The 18981-nt window shown below is 39.9% G+C and overlaps 2 protein-coding genes across 3 annotated transcripts in view; one reads left to right on the top strand and one right to left on the bottom strand.

The window, feature by feature from the left end:
* The window catches only part of KCNMB3 (potassium calcium-activated channel subfamily M regulatory beta subunit 3), an 86131-nt gene extending 77084 nt beyond the window's left edge, over positions 1 to 9047 (top strand). Inside the window, exons 4-5 of the mRNA XM_036753800.1 lie at positions 7223 to 7421; positions 8642 to 9047. Of these exons, the coding sequence (XP_036609695.1) occupies positions 7223 to 7421; positions 8642 to 9016 (574 nt within the window). The 3' untranslated portion in view covers positions 9017 to 9047. The remainder of the gene's footprint in view (positions 1 to 7222; positions 7422 to 8641) is intronic.
* Positions 9048 to 14799: 5752 nt separating this feature from the next.
* Positions 14800 to 18981, bottom strand: part of PIK3CA (phosphatidylinositol-4,5-bisphosphate 3-kinase catalytic subunit alpha) — a 91344-nt gene continuing 87162 nt past the window's right edge. For both annotated transcript variants that reach the window (XM_036753799.1, XM_036753798.1), the window contains one exon: positions 14800 to 18606. In XM_036753799.1, the coding sequence (XP_036609694.1) occupies positions 18336 to 18606 (271 nt within the window). In that variant the 3' untranslated portion in view covers positions 14800 to 18335. The remainder of the gene's footprint in view (positions 18607 to 18981) is intronic.

The following is an 18981-nucleotide window of genomic DNA, read 5'->3' as shown; positions in this document are numbered from 1 at the left end:
CTCATCTGTAAGAAGGAGATAGTAATGCTCTCTGGTACCTCATACAGTTGTTTTGAGTAATAAAAAAAAAATGTGTGCAAGGCTGTCTTATTACCATAAAACACTAAACAAATGCCAACTCTTAATTCCTGTTAGGGCTGGACAATCACAAGGGTGCAACAGCAAGGTGGATGGATGGTAATGGATCTTCTTTAGTATTGATTAAAAAATATCCATTGCTGACTTTGAGCCATTTGACAGCTCTGAGGATTTTGGTGGTGAAAATTCCTTGGGTCCCTGTGGAGTCCAGACTGGAATTAGGGCTGGTGGTTTGGGGTCACTTCTTAATTTTGGTGCTCTTGGGTACAGGGCTCTGGGTTGCTTTCACCAGGGTTTGAGGGGAGGTGGTGGTTGAGGGTTGATGTGGTTTAGTTTTCCAGGCACATACAGTCTTCTGACTTACTCTTAGAGTGTATTTCTACTTCAGCTAGGCTGCCTTGTCTGCTGCTGGTGGCAATAGGTCAGTGGTTAATGTTGGTGAGGATGGTAGGACCAGTCTCCATGAGGGTTGCTATCTGGATGATGGCTGCCTCTTCTAGAGCCCTTCTCCATCAATCATTCTGTCTTTTGCATCTTTAATCTCTTTCCTCACTGCTTCCTCCTTTACCTTCAACCCAATAGAATCTGATCTCACGTATTTAAGTACTAGGCATTGGGGATACAATGACAAAGTGAAAAATACTCCCTGACCTCAAGGAGTTTCCACTCTACTGGAACATACAATATGGAAACAGTGTGTGTATGCTAATTGGAGGAGAGATATTGCCTTTGAAGTTAGCACATGAGCTGAGCATTGAAGGAAGTGAGTCTCTAAGGAAAGAAGAGTGGATTCCAGTCATGGAGGACTACCTGTGCAGATACATGGAGGTAGAAGATGGAATGCTAAGGTGGGGCCAATTCAGCTGGAGTAGAGTATAGGAAAGGTCAGGAAATGTAGGCTGAAGCCAGATGGGAAGGACCTTTTAGATGCCTGTAGAAGTTTGTAGTATTTCCAGAGGAAATAGGGAGGTACTGAATTTTTTGGAGCAGAACAGGGTCATCATATTCTTCTTGTTCTCCTCTGACACTTCTGCCATCTTTATCCTCATTGATCTGGACTGACTCTTCCGCCTGGTCCTTGCCCCAGGGCCCTGGCCTCCATATATAGCCAGACCCAAACCCTAGCAGGTTGATCTTTGGTCATTTTCATGCCGTGCTACCACAAACAATGTAATTTATTCTATGACTACATAGCTAATAAAGTCAGCCTCCAGCTCTCAGCACACAGATGCTTAATTATGCTTGCTTTTTACTTTTGCTCTAGAAACAGAAATCAAATGAACTCTTCCATTCTTGGCAGGTCTACCAATCAATTCATCACCCCTGTGACTTCCTAAACCAAAGCATGCCCCATCCCCCACTCCTCTATTGGAATGTAAGTTCTCCCCTCCTCTTCCTCCCAGTAGAATGTGAGCCCCTTGAAGGCAGGGAGTATCTTGCTTTTTTTGTATTTGTATTCCTAACACTCGGCACAGTGTTTGTAGCACCTAGTCAGTGCTTAATAAAGCTTTTTTCTTTTTTCATTCGAGCTGCTACTTCTCTGTCTCCTCATCCTCCTTGTGGTTCCTTAAGGTGTTCTAAGGTGTTCTTCAAGGTCCTGTTCTTGGTCCTCTAACTCTCATCTTTGGCAGCTAACTCTATTATGCAGATGGCTCCTAAATCTATAGCTCCAATTCGGAAGTGTCTTGGGAGTGCTATCCCAACTCTTCAAGTACGTATAAGGCACTTAGCATTTCTTGAGTGGACATGATTGTTTGCATGTTGTCTCCCCCATTAGAGCACGAGCTTCTCTGCGAGCTGGGACTTTCTTTCTTTCTTTCCTTTTTTCTTTCTTTCTTTCTGTCTGTCTTCCTTCCTTCCTTCCTTCTTCCCTCCCTCCTTCCCTCACTTTCTTTCTTTTTCTTTCTTTCTCTCTCTCTCTCTCTCTCTCTCTCCCCCCCTTCCTTCCTTCCTTCCTTCCTTCCTTCCTTCCTTCTTTTCTTTCTTCCTTCCTTTCTTTCTTTCTTTCTTTCTTTCTTTCTTTCTTTCTTTCTCCCTTCCTTCCTTCCTTCTTTTCTTTCTTTCTTTCTCTCTTTCTTTCTTTCTTTCTTTCTTTCTTTCTTTCTTTCTTTCTTTCTTTCTCTCTTCCTTCCTTCCTTCCTTTCTCTCTCTCTTTCTTTCTTTCTTTCTCTCTCTCTTTCTTTCATTCTTTTCTTTCTCTCTCTCTCTCTCTTTCTTTCTTCCCTTCCTTCCTTCCTTCCTTCCTTCCTTCCTTCCTTCTTTTCTTTCTTTCTTTCTTTCTTTCTTTCTTTCTTTCTTTCTTTCTTTCTTTCTTCCCTTCTTCCTTCCTTCCTTTCTCTCTCTCTTTCTTTCTTTCTTTCTCTCTTTCTTTCTTTCTTTTCTTTCTCTCTCTCTCTCTCTTCCTTTCTTCCTTTCTTCCTTCCTTTCTTCCTTCCTTTTTTCCTTTCTTTCTTTCTTTCTTCCTTTCTTTCTTTCTTTCTTTCTTTCTTACTTTCTATCTTACTTACTTTCTTACTTCCTTTCTTAGTTACTTTCTTTCTTTCTTTCTTTCTTTCTTTCTTTCTTTCTTTCTTTCCTTCTTTCTTTCTCTTTCTTTCCTTTTCCCCAGTGCTTACTATAGTTCTTAGCACATAGCAGGTACTTTAACAAATACTTGTTGACTATTTAACTGAATGTGTCACCATCACCTCAAACTTAACATGTCTGAAGCCCAGTTATTTTCCTCTAAATCTTCTCCTCCTTCTGAACTAATTATTTCAATCAAGGGCACTGCTGTGCAATCTTCCATATTGGAAATCTTGGTGTTAACTTTGACGTCTGTCTTCTTCATCTTTTGTAATCAAATCAGTTATCAGATTCCATTGATTATACTTTTACAACATTTGTCATATCCGTATTCCTCTCTCCAACCCTACTGCTGTCAACTTAGAAGAAGTTTCCATTGCCACTTGTCTGGTCTATTACAACAACTTTTTAGTGAGTGTTCCTCCCTCTATCCTTCTCCACCTGTACGGACGTCCCCACCAGTTGGACTAATCTTCCTTTTACATGGATCTGACCTTGGCACTCAGAGGATAATAAGATCATAGACTCAGTTGGAAGGCACCTCAGAGATCAGCTAGTCCAATTCTCTCATTTTATAGATGAGGAAACTGAGGCACAGAGAGATTATGTGACTTGCCCAGGATCACACAGCTAGTAAGTATCTAAGGCAGGTTTGAACTCTGGTCTCCCTAACTTCAGGTCCAGTGATCTATGTAACACTGCCTCTTTATTACTCTTTTCTGTGGAAAAAAAAAGAATTTTAAGGCTTCCCTATTGTCACCCAGGTCATGTCCAAGCTCCTTTGTTTGGCACCTGAGGCCATCCAAAGGGGGGTACCTCTCTGGTGCCATTCTGCCTCTCTACTCTTATCTCACACTGTTGTTGTTTAGTCATGTTCAGCATGATCCCATTTGGGGTTTTTTTGGCAAAGATACTGGTGTGGTTTTTCATTTCCCTCTCCAGCTCATTTTACATATGAGGAAACTGAGGCAAACTGAGACCTGTCCCAGCTAGTAAGTGTCTAAGGCCAGATTTGAACTCAGGAAGATGTCTTCCTGACTTCAGGCCTGGCACTCTATCCACTGTGCCACTGAGCTGCCCTACCTTACTCATATTGTTCATCTCCAAATGCTCAATGCCTCAGCCAAACTAGACTGGTTTTTGTCACTTGGTCACATAGATAGGAAAATATGCTCCTTTTTTGTCTGTTGGATTCTTGCCCATTCATTAAAGCTCAGTGCAAATACCATACCCACCATGAAGCTTTCCTTCACCGATTCATGCTTTGGGTAACAACCTTCCTTCTTAGAGCATACGGGGCATTTTTATTTGCTCCTCTTAGATACTCTTATACTGTGTGTTTTGGTTGTCTATGCTTAGGTCTAATGCCCTTTCTAGAAGGTTAACTCCATGAGGACAGGGATTATGACTCAGCAGAACTTTATACCGCCCCAGTGCCCAGCAGTGGACATCTCATGTGGGAGGTGCTTGGTAAATGCCTGTTTGACATGAAGTTGGTTGTGGAAGTTACTCATAGTGTAGGAAGGGTAATTGTGCTGCTGTGTTATGAGCCCCAGGATTGGATGAATACACAGTGATGGATGTGGGGCTAGAGAGGGAAGGGTCTCATTGTGGCTGTGGTAGTCTGTGATTCTCAGGATCCTTTCTTTGCAAGTTCATTCCTGACTCGACATCTATTTGAAGAGGTATCTAAAGAAGTTTGTCTTATACACATCCCCACCACCTGACCCCGTGTCAAACTGTGTTTGTCTGTGCCTCCACTGGCAGGAATGGCAGGGATTCAGGCACTCAGGACCCCAAGAGGCAATCAGTTGATGAGCAGGCTGACTCCAGGCATGAAGCCGTTGCTACCACCCCAATACTATCCTATGAGACCAATTGCCCTCCCGTTAGGGTGTGCCCATAGCAGAGATCAAAGGTTGTGCTGTGTGGTAGCTCAGAATTGATTTTAATGTTAAAATGCTCTAAAGTAGTGTAATACATCCCATGCCTCTAACCATAATTCCCCCAAAGCCCTTATTTAACTGAGGAAGATGGTACCAATGCTTAGTGAAGAATTCAGATGAATCCTGTAGGACCCCTTCCAGGGGAAATCCTTCTTGAGCATGATAGAGCCATTCTGAGAGGGAGCTTGTACATTTCTCGTTCTGGTCCAAACTTTTGTTGATATAATTAGAGGTCCATGCCAGTACTTGAGCATGAATGGAACTCAGTTGAGTTTAAAAAATTGGTGGCCAGGAGTCTTATCCAGAATGTCAGCATCATGTTTCCTAACCCCCAAAGGCTAAAAGAATAAAGGGAATGATTAGGGATGATGTAGAGCAGGTTATGGGAAGAGGCAGACCAGTGATACTCGCCAGGTGGTATCAGGGAAAAAGTTCTAGAGTTGAGATCAAATACCCACTCTGCCATTTACTGCCAAGTAACCATGGCTAAGTTAATTGAAACTCTTTCCACTTTGGTTTTTCTGCGTTTATGCCTCGGGCATAGCTATTTTGCCTCCTTCGTGGGGTTGTGAAGACAATACACCTTTTTCTAATGACTTTTCATCTATGCTTTCTGTGGATTTGACAGCTCAATGCTGTTCAAGTATTATTTCTGATACTGACCAGCTGTGTGATCATGGGCAAGTCACTAGACTACTCTAAGCCTCGGTTTCCTCATCTGTAAAATAGGGATAATACTTGGGTAACACTAGTGAGTTGTCAGTGGAAGGTACTGTTGACCTTGCCTAATATTTCCACCCTGCTTGCTTTTTGGTGGGACATTTAGTTTACCTCATTTGTTACAAGAGCTAGTTTACTTGTAGCCTAGGGACAACAAAATGGCCCTTATTTCTACATGTTTCTGCTATTTTATGGAATTTATATGAGATGAAAAATTATTAATATAATAACAATAGCTCAGAGCCCCTAATGTGGAAAATTCCTAACATTCAAACAGAAGTTTGGCTTTCTGTCCTAATTTAAAATTTTATATAGTTCAGTCTTTATTAGTGCAAATAATGAGTCCCCCAAAGTGGCTACATTATTCAAATTTGCATTGCTTTTTTCCATTAGGCTGGAACCAATGACCATACTGACAGAATTAAAACTTCAAATAATGCAAATTCAAATACATGCAACTGCTTCAGAGGATTCACACTAATTAGGACCTAGCTTTATTTCCACCTAACTCATGCCCTCTTAATATTTGAAGCAAATTTAGAATACAGGAAATGTTTAGGTAAAAGAAGTGAGCAGAGTATATTATAGTGTTTGTTACTGGACAGACAGAAAGAGCTAACTTTTTTGAGGAGGAGGGAGGGAACTTCCCTCATTTCTTGAGGAGGTGATGACAACTGATAACTTCTATCTGAATCATTTATGTCAAGGGCCCAATGGTCTACCTAGATCTCTTTCTTCTCTGTGGCATCCCAGCTCTCCCTTCAGTTTCTCATTAATAGTTTTTCCTCTCAGTTGTTGGATTTTCATGGCAATTCTTTCCATAAGTGAGCTAGCTCAGCTTGCTAAGTCCTAGGTGAGCCCTGGGGATTCTGTGTCCACATTGCTTCTGTTTCTTCTCAGCGCTCCCTTACCCAATCCTTCCTCTTGGTCTGTCTCTTGAACTTGGTGTGTGTCTCTCTATAAACAACTGCATGTCACTCAAGTCTTCTAGTTCAGAGAGCAAGGCTGAGTGAGAATGCTTGTCTCTCTGGACTCCAAATCCTGGAATATCGGTAAGTTTTCAAATCATAAAGGTCAAATGAGATTGTCTATAAAATGCTTTACAAACCTCAAAGCACTATAAAAATGTCACCTATTATTACTGGACTAAGTGATTTTGAAAGTCCTTCTGGCCTTAATCTTGTATAATTATTTGTTGAAGACCTGGCCCACCCCCTGCTGCTTGTTGATACCCAATATAAAGCATGGCTTAATAAATTAAGATTATGTATTGGGTGAGAGCAATCTTTTGCCTCTTCATTGCAAAGCCAAAGTTATAGAGTCTATCACCTGGGCTAGTCAGTAGGAAGGAAGCTCCTTGATGGGAGGGATGTTTTGTTTTTATATTCCCAAATCCCAAACAGTGGTGTAGTTTGATGGATATGGGCCCTGCAGTCAGGAAGATGTATTGTGTGTTCCTGACATGTACTGATTGTGTGAAACTAGCCAAGTCACTTAACTCTCCAGCGTTCCAGGAAACTAGGTCTAAAAGTTACAGCACAGTTGTTGACCTGCATCAATAGAGAGTGTTTCCGAACAGGGAGTTAGCAACAAATAAGAAATCACAGCTCTGGACCCATCACAAGCACTCAGTACAATGCCTTAGTAAATTCTTGTTGAATCACACTGACCCATGACTTCTCAGTCTCTTTGGAAAATAAACCTCTCCCTGATTTGTTCAGGGTAGTCAAGTCTTAGGGGGCAAGGCAGAAATCAGGGTCCACAGGACCTGAGCCCTGACTCGACAACTTAACCCTTTGCCAAGAATGTTGGTGAAAAGAAAGGCAGCCTGCCAGACTTTATTTGATTATATACCAAATGCTGACCTGCCAGACTTAGAGGATAGGTAAATCATGAATATTTTTTAATTCAAGCACACAGCGAGAAGAGGCCAACTGTACCATTATGGACACACATGTGAAGGATGACTGGCTGGATTGTTCGTTCACCTGTGGGGTCGACTGCCGGGGCCAGGGGAAGTACCCTTGCCTCCAGGTGTCTGTAAACCTCTCCCATTCTGGCCAGAAAGCTTTCCTGCACTATAATGAAGAAGCTGTTCAGATAAACCCAGAGGTAATGTATGTGCTGATGATGTATAAGCAGCCTTTTTTGTGGATCAGGGGCAGAGCCTTCCCTCCAGGGGTCCAGGGTCTAGAGCTTACTCTTTGGGGGGGCTTTGGGAAATCACACTGTGTCCTTCCCCAATGAATAGAAATGAAAGCAGGTTAAAATGATCAAAGAGCCTTAAGAGGAAAAAAGTCAAAATCTGGAGGTGAGGATGAGTAGGGTTATAGAACTATGGTTCTATAGATTTCTATCTGGAAGGGATCTTGAATAATGGTCTAGGACTTCTTAACCATTTTTGGTATCATGGACCCCTTTGGCAATCTGGTCAAACCTATGGACATCATCTCAGGATAATTTTTAAGTGTATAGAATATATAGGATTACAAAGAAAATAAATTATATTAAAATATAGTTATCAAAGTAGATTTTTTTTAAAAGTTCACAGGCTTCAGGGTAAGAACCTCTGATCCAGTCTGACCTCTTAATTTCACAAGTGAGAAGATCGTTGGGTGATCTGCCCAGAACCATACAGATGAGAGTCAGGATTCAAACCCTTGTCCTCTAACTCCAGTGTTGTGCCTCCAAGTTCTTCATGTGAACTTCAGATGCTTAAAAAAAAAAAAAACCAACACAAACATCAGCTAACAGAGCCACGCCCTTCTTACCTAAGACTATCTTCCTGAGTGGATGTTTACTACCAGAACCATGACACCGTCTCTCTCTCCTCTCCTCATCCCCCAGCCCTTTCCTTATCTAAGGATTCAGGGCAAAAACACAATATGGCAAGCTTGGGAGATATTTCTGACCAGCATTTTAGTTGCTGGACACAAGAACACAAGATGAATAACTTGAGAAGTTGGCAATTTCAAACAGCAAAGTAAGGCAACAGAAAGGAGAGACAAGGTTACAGAGTCCTAGTGGGAGTGCTGTTGTGAAAGGAAGGCAGAGAGAAGGAACAACTCAAGATACCAGGTGGTCTCCATCCTCCAAAGCTTCTCACTATGAATTGTCTTTTGATTCCCAATGCGAGATTGCCAAACCACTGCTTCATCCTCTGGACTCTTGTCCCAATACCCTGCTGCCACCACCACCACCACCACCACACCATGGTCATGAGACTAAGGCCACATCTAGGTTAAAGGTGTTTCAGCATTTTGGAATTGTTGTCTCATGCCATGGCATACCTCATGACCATGTCTTTCTTTCTTCCTCCTTCCCCTTCCTAGTGCTTTTACACACCAAAGTGCCATCGAGATAGGAATGATCTACTCAACAGTGCTCTGGACATCAAGGAATTCTTTGATCACAAAAATGGGACCCCTTTCTCCTGCTTCTACAGCCCAGACAGCAAACCAGAGGATGTTGTCCTGATAAAAAAGTATGACCAAATGCTTATCTTCCACTGCTTGTTTTGGCCATCACTGACTCTTTTGGGTGGTGCACTGATTGTGGGTATGGTGAAATTAACACAACACTTGTCAGTGCTATGTGACGAGTACACCAATATGGTGAGAGAAGCTGGCAACATAGCTTCCCAGAAAGAGCTGCAACAATACAAACTGTGGAGGAAGGGGAGACAGAAAGAAATCAAGGGTTTTTAAGATGGTGGCCCAGTTAAAAAGTGTCTACTATTCTCTTCATATGGTTCATTTAGTCACTGCTTAAGTCTGCTTGCAGACTCCGCAGAAGGCAACTCTGAAATTAAGTTATATGGTATATCTCATTGTGAAAAAAAGGACCATGGTTTTAGCAATTAAAAATGCACCAGTTCCTTTTCCAATGATTTTTTTCCATTCTATCTAAAAGGCTAGTTTTTGATACATAACTAAAAAAACACAAGATCTAGATATTTTTGGATTTGGATTTAAATTCTAGTTTGAATCTGTCAATGACGTGGAAGCGTTATCACTTGCTCCCCAGAATGGTACCATTAGCTGAGATGTAGACACACTGGGGTCCCCCCTCTAAACTGGCTTAGGCAGAAGTCTAAATGTCAACTCATTCTTTATAGAAAGCTGAAAAGAAAGTTTTCCAAATCCTACTACTAAGAGAGGAAAGTATATCATCTATACTCAAATGTATGCCATTTTGATTAGAATTGGCCTCTGATGATGTACTGAGGCAGGGGAACCTGGAAAATTTGGTGGCTAATCTGAAAACCATTTATATTCACTTCTTAATGAGCACGTCTTTTTCTGTTCAAGTTTCTCTTCCTAATTATGTTTCATAAACTTATGTTAAATGAGTTAATAGTCCTCACACATACACATTCCACACTGACATATATTGGCTGGGTAGTTGTTGCAGGGAAGCCCTGAACTGGGAAGAAAATGGCTGAGAGCTTAGCCTTCACTGGAGGCAATCCATAACATAGTTAATTCCCACAAAATAGGCAGCAACTGATAGTCCTTTTAAAGATCCTGCCTTGAAAACGGTATCATGAAAGTTCCAAGACTTTAATAATGTTTTTCAGATTAATTCTGAACAACCTGGGGTTTAATATATAAAGCCGGTTATTGGCTATTAGAGTGTCTCGGTAATGTTTTTTTTTTTTGATGTATTTGCAGAACATAAAGGACTTGCTGCCTGAGTGACTCTGGGCAGGTTGTTTGGTCTCTCCAGGGCTGTTTGCTCATCTGTAAAATGAGAGTGTTGGACTGTGTGGTCTATAAGACCCCTTCCAGTTCTAAACGTGTGACCTTATGGTCTTTAGGGTCCATTTTAGGACTAAATCTACAATCTTATGAATTCAGTATCATCATAGGCTCATGAATCTAGCACTAGAGGGAACTTTGGAGGCTTTGAAGGTGAATCCCCTCATTTTGCCAAACAGGATGCTTGGGCCCAAGGAAGCTAAGTGACTTGTTCAGGGTCACACAGCTAGTAAAGGTCTGGCAGGGGGCGGGGGGAACGGGGACTGGAAGCCAGATCTTTCCAACTCCACATCTAGTGCCCTCTATACTCTACCACACTGCTCTCTAGAATAGAAAATGGGGAACTTCGGAAATAACTTCTGGACGTCACCAAGTCACAGTTTCTTGTGACCATACCAGTCAAAAGCTTTCCTGTAAAACTGAAGCTTGCAGAATTTGAATGTTAATGTAAAAAATACTTTCTAGATCTAGAAGTTGATATGAAAATTCCAGTTCAGCACAGTGATAGAAATGAATTTCTAGGTTATAGGCTCACAGTAACTAAGTAGAAGACAGCAATAATGGTGCAAGGGTTGGGACACTTTCTTCTTCCACAAAGTTTTCTAAGACTTGAAAACTTTGCCCAAGTTCTACTCCCTTTAGGCAGTCTTATCTCTGCCCTGGCCTTTCCAAAGTTATGAGCAAGACTGGAAGAGAAGGGTTGAAATCTCAGGAGAGCGGGAAAAGGGACCGGCTATACAATGATCATGGCTAATCTCAGAGCTCTGGATTCTAAGAGCACTGGGTCTCGCCTTTTAAAAGATCAGTTGAAGAAACTGGGTATGTTTAACCTGGAAAAAAAAGGAACATCATAGTATTTGAAGGGGTATCAAGTGGAGGAGGGATTTGTTTTGTTGCCCCCGAAGCACCAAACCAGGAGCAGAAGTTGCAAAGAAGCGAATTTCGGCTTGGTATCAGGAAAAACTTCCTATCAACAAGTGCTATCCAAGAACGGGAGCGGCTGCCATGGAGACAGTGGTGCCTTCTGGGAGGTCTTCAGTTTCCCCTGATGGCCACCTGTTGGGCATTATAGTAGGGATTCTTTTTGTGCATGGGTCAGGCTGGATGGTTCATGAGTTCTCGTCCAACTCTCCAATTTGGTGATTCTGGGAACCTTCTGGTATGTTCTTGTAAGAAAAGAATCCCTTTGAAATGTAACACAGTCAATAGTTGATTTTATCCATTTAGATAAAATCATCTTTCCCAGTTTGGAGAGCACTTACCATAAGACTTATTTTTTGAGGAAAATTATTCCAATCTACACTATAGGCAATCCTAGTATTTTATACTGGGTTGATTATAGAGAGTATTCAAAATGACATACAGGACCAACTGGGCTATTTTTAAGGAAGTGAAACAACCAGACAAGAACAGTCAGTGCAGGAAAAGACTTGATCCTTCAATCATATGGGGAAATTGTATAATAAGTAAATGAGATTTCAGTGCCTATCTGCTAGAGAAGAAGAAAATACAGTATTTTCTAGTCCAAAGAGTTGAACTGTAGCACTGGTCTGCAACGCAGTCTGTTTCCTAACCTCTACTAAACATTGAACCTACCAGCGTCCTACCGTTGTGCTTCCTTCCCCAGACTTTACTGCATAAAGCCCAGCCTGCCACAATGCGTGGCTAATTTCTAAATTCTGCAACTAAACCCACTGTGTGATGGGCCCAAATTCCTTATTTGACTTTCTGCTGAGGAGGATTAAATTGTCAACCAAAGAGCTATCCAGAAACAATTAATTCTTAAGACTACCACAATTTTGCTTGTAAATACACAGGAGAAAATGAGACATCCATACTTTACCATGTCTTTCTTGTAAGTACAAAGAACACTAAGGAGTGTTCAAACACCTAAGTACAAATAATTACTTTTTGCTTTGTCTTTTTTAAAAAATAAATACCATGATGATGATGTTACAGACTGCAAAGTTAAACACAACTACATTAAGTGCAGTCATAGGCCAAAGTCTTCTTGCCAGGACTAACAAGGCTGAGAAAGATGTCATCTTAAATTGATTTAATATTGCAATACTCTACATTTTCAAACACATGCATCTTGCTGTGTGTTAAATAATTTTTGGCCTATAATAAAAAATAAAATTTAAAAACCTTTAAAAATAGGTATAACGCATTATACCAAAAGATTTCAATCGGAGAATGACAAAATAACTATAGAGCAATACATTTATGGTAGCAGATGAGTCTGAAATGGGGTCATCTCTCCTTTCCAAAGGTTCCAAAGTAAGTCAGATCATAACTATTCTATTACTGGTACAATTTTCCTGGCTATTAATGAGATTTGCTGATATTCTGAAACAAGAGAATAGCCTTTTGGGTCCTATGGTGCATTAGAAAGAACATTGACCTGGGAACTGTAAGGCCTGGTTTTAGTCTTGGTCCTTGCCAGCATGCTCCTCCTCAGGAGGCCCAGTGGCTCGCCATATTGGTGCTTGGCTTAGTGCTGACACCCTAGCGGCTGCTTTTGCCCTACTGTAGTTCAGAACTCCCCAGCTGCAGAGATCCACAGGTATTAACGCCACACCACCCCTCCCCAACCCCCCGCCCCAGGCAGCAGGGACTCCAGGTAGACCCCACTATCCCCAGTCGCTATTTAGTTATTAAAAAAAATCAGCAGATAATGATTTCATTTTGTAAAAATCACACTAGAATTGGGAACCAAGTTTAAAATGATTAAAGTATTTTGAGAAATTATTCATAAAAAGGAACCCCTTCCAGGCTCTTTGGCAATCTAAGACAGATACAAAATGATCTGGACCAGCTAACACCACACAGGACAATTTTATCTTAGTTATGGTTTAAATCAAGATTGCACACTGGTTAAAAAAAAAACAACCAAACAACAGTCCTCAGGCTTTACTAGGTCCTTGCACACTTATCAGGTGTAAATGTATGATTCCAGTCAGAGGGTAGGTTGTGAGCATTAGCTGCCCAAGGCAGTGTAGCACCAGTATAATGGGCCAATTTTTAAATTTTTTCTAAAGATCAAAAATGAAAGCTCTTGCCTATAGCTGGGCTTTAAAGTGGAAAATTTTCTTTAACCTCTAAACCAGTGGCCTAAGTTGACAGTAACCTGGTTAGCTGGAATAAATATACTACTATTCCTAAGACCAAGTAGGAGGGACAGTATGGCAGCTATTAAGAGTGAAAATGAGGGTCCTTAAAACAGAGGCAGATGTGAAACGAAATACAAACCTATTTAAAAGTTAAATTGGAAACTTCAGTGTATTACAAATGCTCCTGAAAGTCCTTTCTCTAATTTTAAATACTCTGAAAGCAATAAAATTAAGGCCTAGCAGTGTACCTGTATGAATACACGTGCATAACAAATAATACACATATGTGCACATATCTACACACATACATACATACACATGTGTGTCTATATGTAGGGACCAAGTCTGCTATTAATGAAGAAAATAAAACTAAAAATTTAAGCCCCTGTTCACAGCACTAACAAATCTGTTGGCAGGTTTTTTTCCTCCCAAAGCATAGCTGGCCCATTAATGTGAAAAGCTGAAGCTTCCTAGTTGCTTTCAGTGGAGATCTGCCTTCAGTGCTATGAAAATAGCCAGTTAAAAAATCCATGATGCTTTGCTTGGCAAAACTTGGGTACTATTAACATCTGTCATATTGAGTTGAAACTCATATGTATTTACTTCTGTGCTTTGGCTCTCTGACATAGTGGGTCTTAAGAGGGAAAGCCTTTAGTCAAATTTAGTTAGATCCATGGTCATCTCTTATACTGAGCTCTACAAATCGATTATGCTCAGGAACTGTAGACTGATCTGTTTTAGGTTTTTTGTTTTGGCAAGGCAATTAGGGTTAAGGAACTTGCCCAGGGTCACACAGTGTCAAATATCTGAGGCCAAATTTGAACTCAGGTCCTCCTGACTCCAGGGCTGATGCTCTACCCACTGTGCCACCTAAATGCCCCTTACTGATCTGTTTTAAAGAGTTTATCAAAGCCACAGTATCTCAAGTCCCAGATGTGAAGGTGTTTTGTTTTTAAAAAAAGATAGTGAAAAATAAACAGAGTGTTTGTGGATATGCTTTAAAAACAAACAAAAAAAAAATCTGGTGATATTAGTCTTTTTGCAACTCAGATTTCCTATCAGGTGGGTATCTCAAGTACCTTTCACAGTTCTTGGACAAAGGCCAGAATGTGTCATTGATTACCATAGAGTTATAAATTAGAACTGAAGCTACTGCTGTAAGAATCTTATTCAAAATGGACTGGCAGGCTACTTGGATAAAAGGAATCATATAAAAACAGATGCCTCGCCGGCAAGGGCTGACATTCACTACATGAACAACGTATTCTCACACCTTTTGGCATTCTGTGTAACACAGGGCATGCATCTGACAGGAGTGGTATAAAAAGTGATTATCTATTTGAGTAAAAAAAAACCCCAGAAATAAGAAAGTTGTGTTTAGAGAGTAGAAGGAGCAAATAACACTTCACTAATACCATACTAGTTTCTTTAAATTGAAGTACTTTGGGGATGTCTTAGGCATCTATATTATCATTATTTAAAGAGGACTTTTCAGATCATGAATGGGTCCAGCCCAGGTCTGCAGCCTGTACAGACAGGAAAATATAAGGAACATTACAGTTGTTCAGAGCAGACATTAACATGCTAGTTACAGAATAATGAAGCAAAGGAAATGTCTTTAAAGAGTTAGCAAGCATGAGTTATTGACCATGATAGGACTAAAATGGATTTACAAAATTATTGAGATGAGAAAAAAATAAAACAGTAGGGGGTAATCAAATACAAACTTATCTACAAGCTGTGAAATTGCTGTGGCGCCTTTGAAATATGCAGGCTTCTTGAATCTTTTCTACAAGATCCCAAACCACTCAATTTTCAGTTTAAAAAAAAAAACCCATTATATAACCAGTTGGTTTACCTTTAAGAAAACGTAGCAATACACTTTAAAAGAGGAAAAGGGGAAAAAACCCAAGAGTGTATACACACTCTAATCAATACATCATATTCTCATTTAGTAAAGACTACACTTTACAGAAAAATACTTTTATCAGCAGCCTGTTTTCATCAAAAAACCAATAGTCAGTTTCACAGTTGAAAAAATTACATTAAAATATTTTACAAATCATTACATATTCACCAGTTCCCCATTTTCTTAATGGGCTTATAAACACAAATCGATTATGGGACAAATCTCAGAATTGATTATTTTTGACACAATTTTACAGGTGACACTTAAAAACCAAGAGAAACAAGCTCTACGGTAAAACGTCAAATAAAATCTATTATCTGATTTAGAGACGCATTCTCAGTCTTCAAAACGGGTGTGTCCCTTTAAGGAGAGACTATGCTGAAAGGTCAAGCAGGCTTTTGGATTTCTTTCTAGGATGTATTAAATGTTAGGGCTTCTGCTCTTCAAAAATGTGCTCCATTTCTCCTTCTCCAAATGATTAAGCAAGAAAACATTTCTTGGGAGAGCCAATGATACTGACAGTCAACGGTTACAGCCGAAGTTCTGAGAGGTGGTTCTGGGAATTGAAGCAATCCCAACAGTTAAGTAATTTTAGAGCCTGTTACATGACTTCTGACCTGAAATCAATTTGAATCATCCAACAGTTAGCTTAATTCTAGCTGCAATGGCTTGGTCTTTTGGAACCCTCTTTTTTTCCTTTCTCTTTCTCAACTTTTCTTTCCCTAAGTTCTATTCTGCTTAGGTCTGTTTATGATTCAGTTTGTTTTCAGGTCATTTAGTTTGGTTTCTGGTTTTTTTTTTTGTCCTGAATTCTTCTACACATTTGAGATAAATTGAAACTAAATTAATTTGGCTACAGTAATTCATGCGAAAATTTTCACCAGGGCCCTAGAAAGTGATCTATACTGATGTGGGTGATGCAAGTATCTTTTTATTTCTGTGCAAGGAGACTCATAAAATTACTGCTTTAGGGACATTTGGGTAAAAACAACATTCTCTGTTATAACTTTAAGGGACTTGATCAGGGTTTCAGATGTTTACTATTTCATTAGGTTTTCCCGTAATCAATCCCTGATATTGAAAAAAGTAAAATGCCAGCACGTGTCAAGTGCCAATTTGTAAAGATACATCATTGGTTATGCGTCAAATGAGAAGATGGAATCTGTTAGCTATGAAAGCTTTCATAACTGCAAAGGAGAACAATTACCAAAGACTTAACAACAATGGGTTTAAAATCCGCTGAACCTGTTCTAAGACAGTCAATTATAAATATGAAAAATGAATATTCCAATACTCCAGATTTATTTTTCTCGGTGGCTTTCACTAAGACAGTATTATTTACATGCTTTAATAAAGTACCTAAATCTTCAATAACTAACTCTAGGGAGTCTATATCCATTTGCATCCTAAAATAGCCAAATATGTTTTATGAATCTTGGCATTATAGTCCCTGGTTTGCTTGATCCAAGGCTCTAGGATAAGTAACTAATTTCATTAAAGAACTTTTTCTAAATGAAGTAAACCATTCAGTAGCTCATTACCAAGACAGAGAACACAATGTACAGTTTTTATAAAGTTATATTCTGATATCATGCCTAATCTAGACATCCTCTCCATTATTGCACTTTTTTTTCCTGTGGCACAAAGACATCTGCAGAAGCTGTTTCCTAGGCCCGCGGGCATTTACTCCAAATACCATGTGGAATGCTGGGTCTATAGTGAGTAAAGCGTCCTCACCACCTAACCCCTTCCCTTGCAACTCCCAATCAAAAAAAAAAAGAGGGGTGAATCACTTCTTCCAAATGTTTATGAATTTATCCTGGGCTTAAGTGCAACTTAAGAAACCTGGAAAATGGCTCCTGGCCACTTTCAAGTGGGAACCAATCTTAATCACCTTGGGTTCCATTTTTATTCTTGAGCTATAGGCAGAAAGCCTGCAAATAGACAACGGTCCTGGTTCCTTTTTGCCTGCTGCTTGGAAGGATCCTTTCATTATAAGTGCTTCCAATTTAGGAGAAGGTTAATGCAAACAGGACAAGAATCTGCATGTTACTGAGCTGATTTAAACTGATTAAGTTTCTTTTGGTAGAAGAGAGAGAGTGGGATAAAAGTGAAAAGGAGGAAAGAGGTGGTCCTGAGCAGGATATTTTGCCAACTTTAACAGTGTATCCCTGGGCATACATTATGGAAGAGTGCCTGGGCTTCTCTCAAAGACCAAGAGAACGACTGATTATGTCACTACGGAAGGCAGAGTCTTATACCAAGATTTCTGAGGCTGTAAAATAAATGCATGAGTATGGGACAGATAATCTAAATAAAGAGTATATATTAATGATAGTTTTTATAATATAAATAGCCTTTTATAAAAAATAATCTTTTAATAACATTAATACTTTCTTCTAGGTTCTGGAAAACATGCATGAAAAATGTATTCAGTTCAATTGCAAAAAGGGGGAAAATGTCAGACCTAAGGTGAACACTGTATGATTCTGGTACATGACAGCTGGTCCTTCTCGTTCCTTTTCTATGGCAGTTTATTTTCCATAGGAACTCAGAATTTCCCTGGGAAATGAACTGGATCCTTGTAAATGCTTGTCCAGGAAAAGCACCTTCTAAAAGGTCTTATTTCTACTTGCTCCCCAAACTATGCAGATAAGGCCCAAAGTCATCAAAAGGTTTGATTTTTAAAAAGGAAAAAGTCCCTAGTGAAATTTAAAGATTCTGTTCCACCCCAAGTGTTTTTCTTCATGAGAACTGGGAGTCAAAAAACTCACTTCAAACTATAAATTGAATACAGTGGAAAAGTGATGGATTTTCATTCTTTGCAATTCTCATGCAGCTCAACACCACTCTCTGGTTTCCTTGGACTTGAAGTAAAGACAGACTTTGTCGCTTTCATGTTTCAAAACATACAACATGTGCAACACAAAAAGAACATTATTCTCTCTCCTTAACCATCAGTTTCTATATATTTTGTTTTGTTTTTTAAAAAAATGATACAAACAATCTTCAAAGTTTACCTTTTTGGACTTAAGGCATAACATGAAATTGCGCATTAGACTAAAGCTTAATTCTGAAATGTACTAGTTTAGTGCTATCAAACCCTGTTTGCGTTTAGGTTGTTTCAATGGTAGAAGAAAGAGCTGTCGATCCTAATGCTGTTCATGGTTTGTGCGATTCCTACACAAGCAGCCTTGGCCTGTTGACAGTGAGAGCAGTGTGGAGCAGCCCTGAGGCTACTGCTTCAGTTCAAAGCATGCTGCTTTATTGTATGGAAAATCCAATCCATTTTGGTTGTCCAGCCCCCATGGTGAGCATCGTTCATCTGCTTCATGAAATACTCCAAAGCCTCCTGCTCAGTCTTATCCAAGGCCAGGGTCTTTCGAATATAGGCAATATCATCAAAAGACTGTAGTTCAGGCATTCCAGAGCCAAGCATCATAGAGAAAAGATTGATGAAGAGATTGGCATGTTGCCGAATAGCTAAGTAAGCCTTATAGCACATTTCCTGAAATCTGTAAATAGAAAATTACAGTCAGATCGTCATGGGATAAATGGCATTAATGTCTCACTTCAGCTGCAATTCTAGTTTGTTTTTGATAAGTTGGAATTAGTCTACCACAGAGAGCAGTGGAAAATGAATTTGTAGTCAAAGGACCTTGTCTTGTTACAGCTTTCAGCAGGGTGGCACCTGAGTAGATAGAGTGCTAGATCTGGTCAGGAAGACATGAGTTCAAATCCAGCCTCTGACACTTACTAAGCTGTGTGACTCTGGGCAAGTCACTAAACCTTTGCCTGCCTCAGTTTCCTTAAATGAGAACAATAAATTCACTGACCTCCCAGTGTTGTTGGGAGGATCAAGAGATAGTCTTTGTAAAACAATGAGCACA

The sequence above is a fragment of the Trichosurus vulpecula genome, chromosome 4, assembly GCF_011100635.1.
Source record: "Trichosurus vulpecula isolate mTriVul1 chromosome 4, mTriVul1.pri, whole genome shotgun sequence".
NCBI classification, from domain to species: domain Eukaryota; kingdom Metazoa; phylum Chordata; class Mammalia; order Diprotodontia; family Phalangeridae; genus Trichosurus; species Trichosurus vulpecula.
The sequence above is the reverse complement of the archived record's forward strand: the minus strand, read 5'-3'. Positions and strand labels throughout refer to the sequence as shown.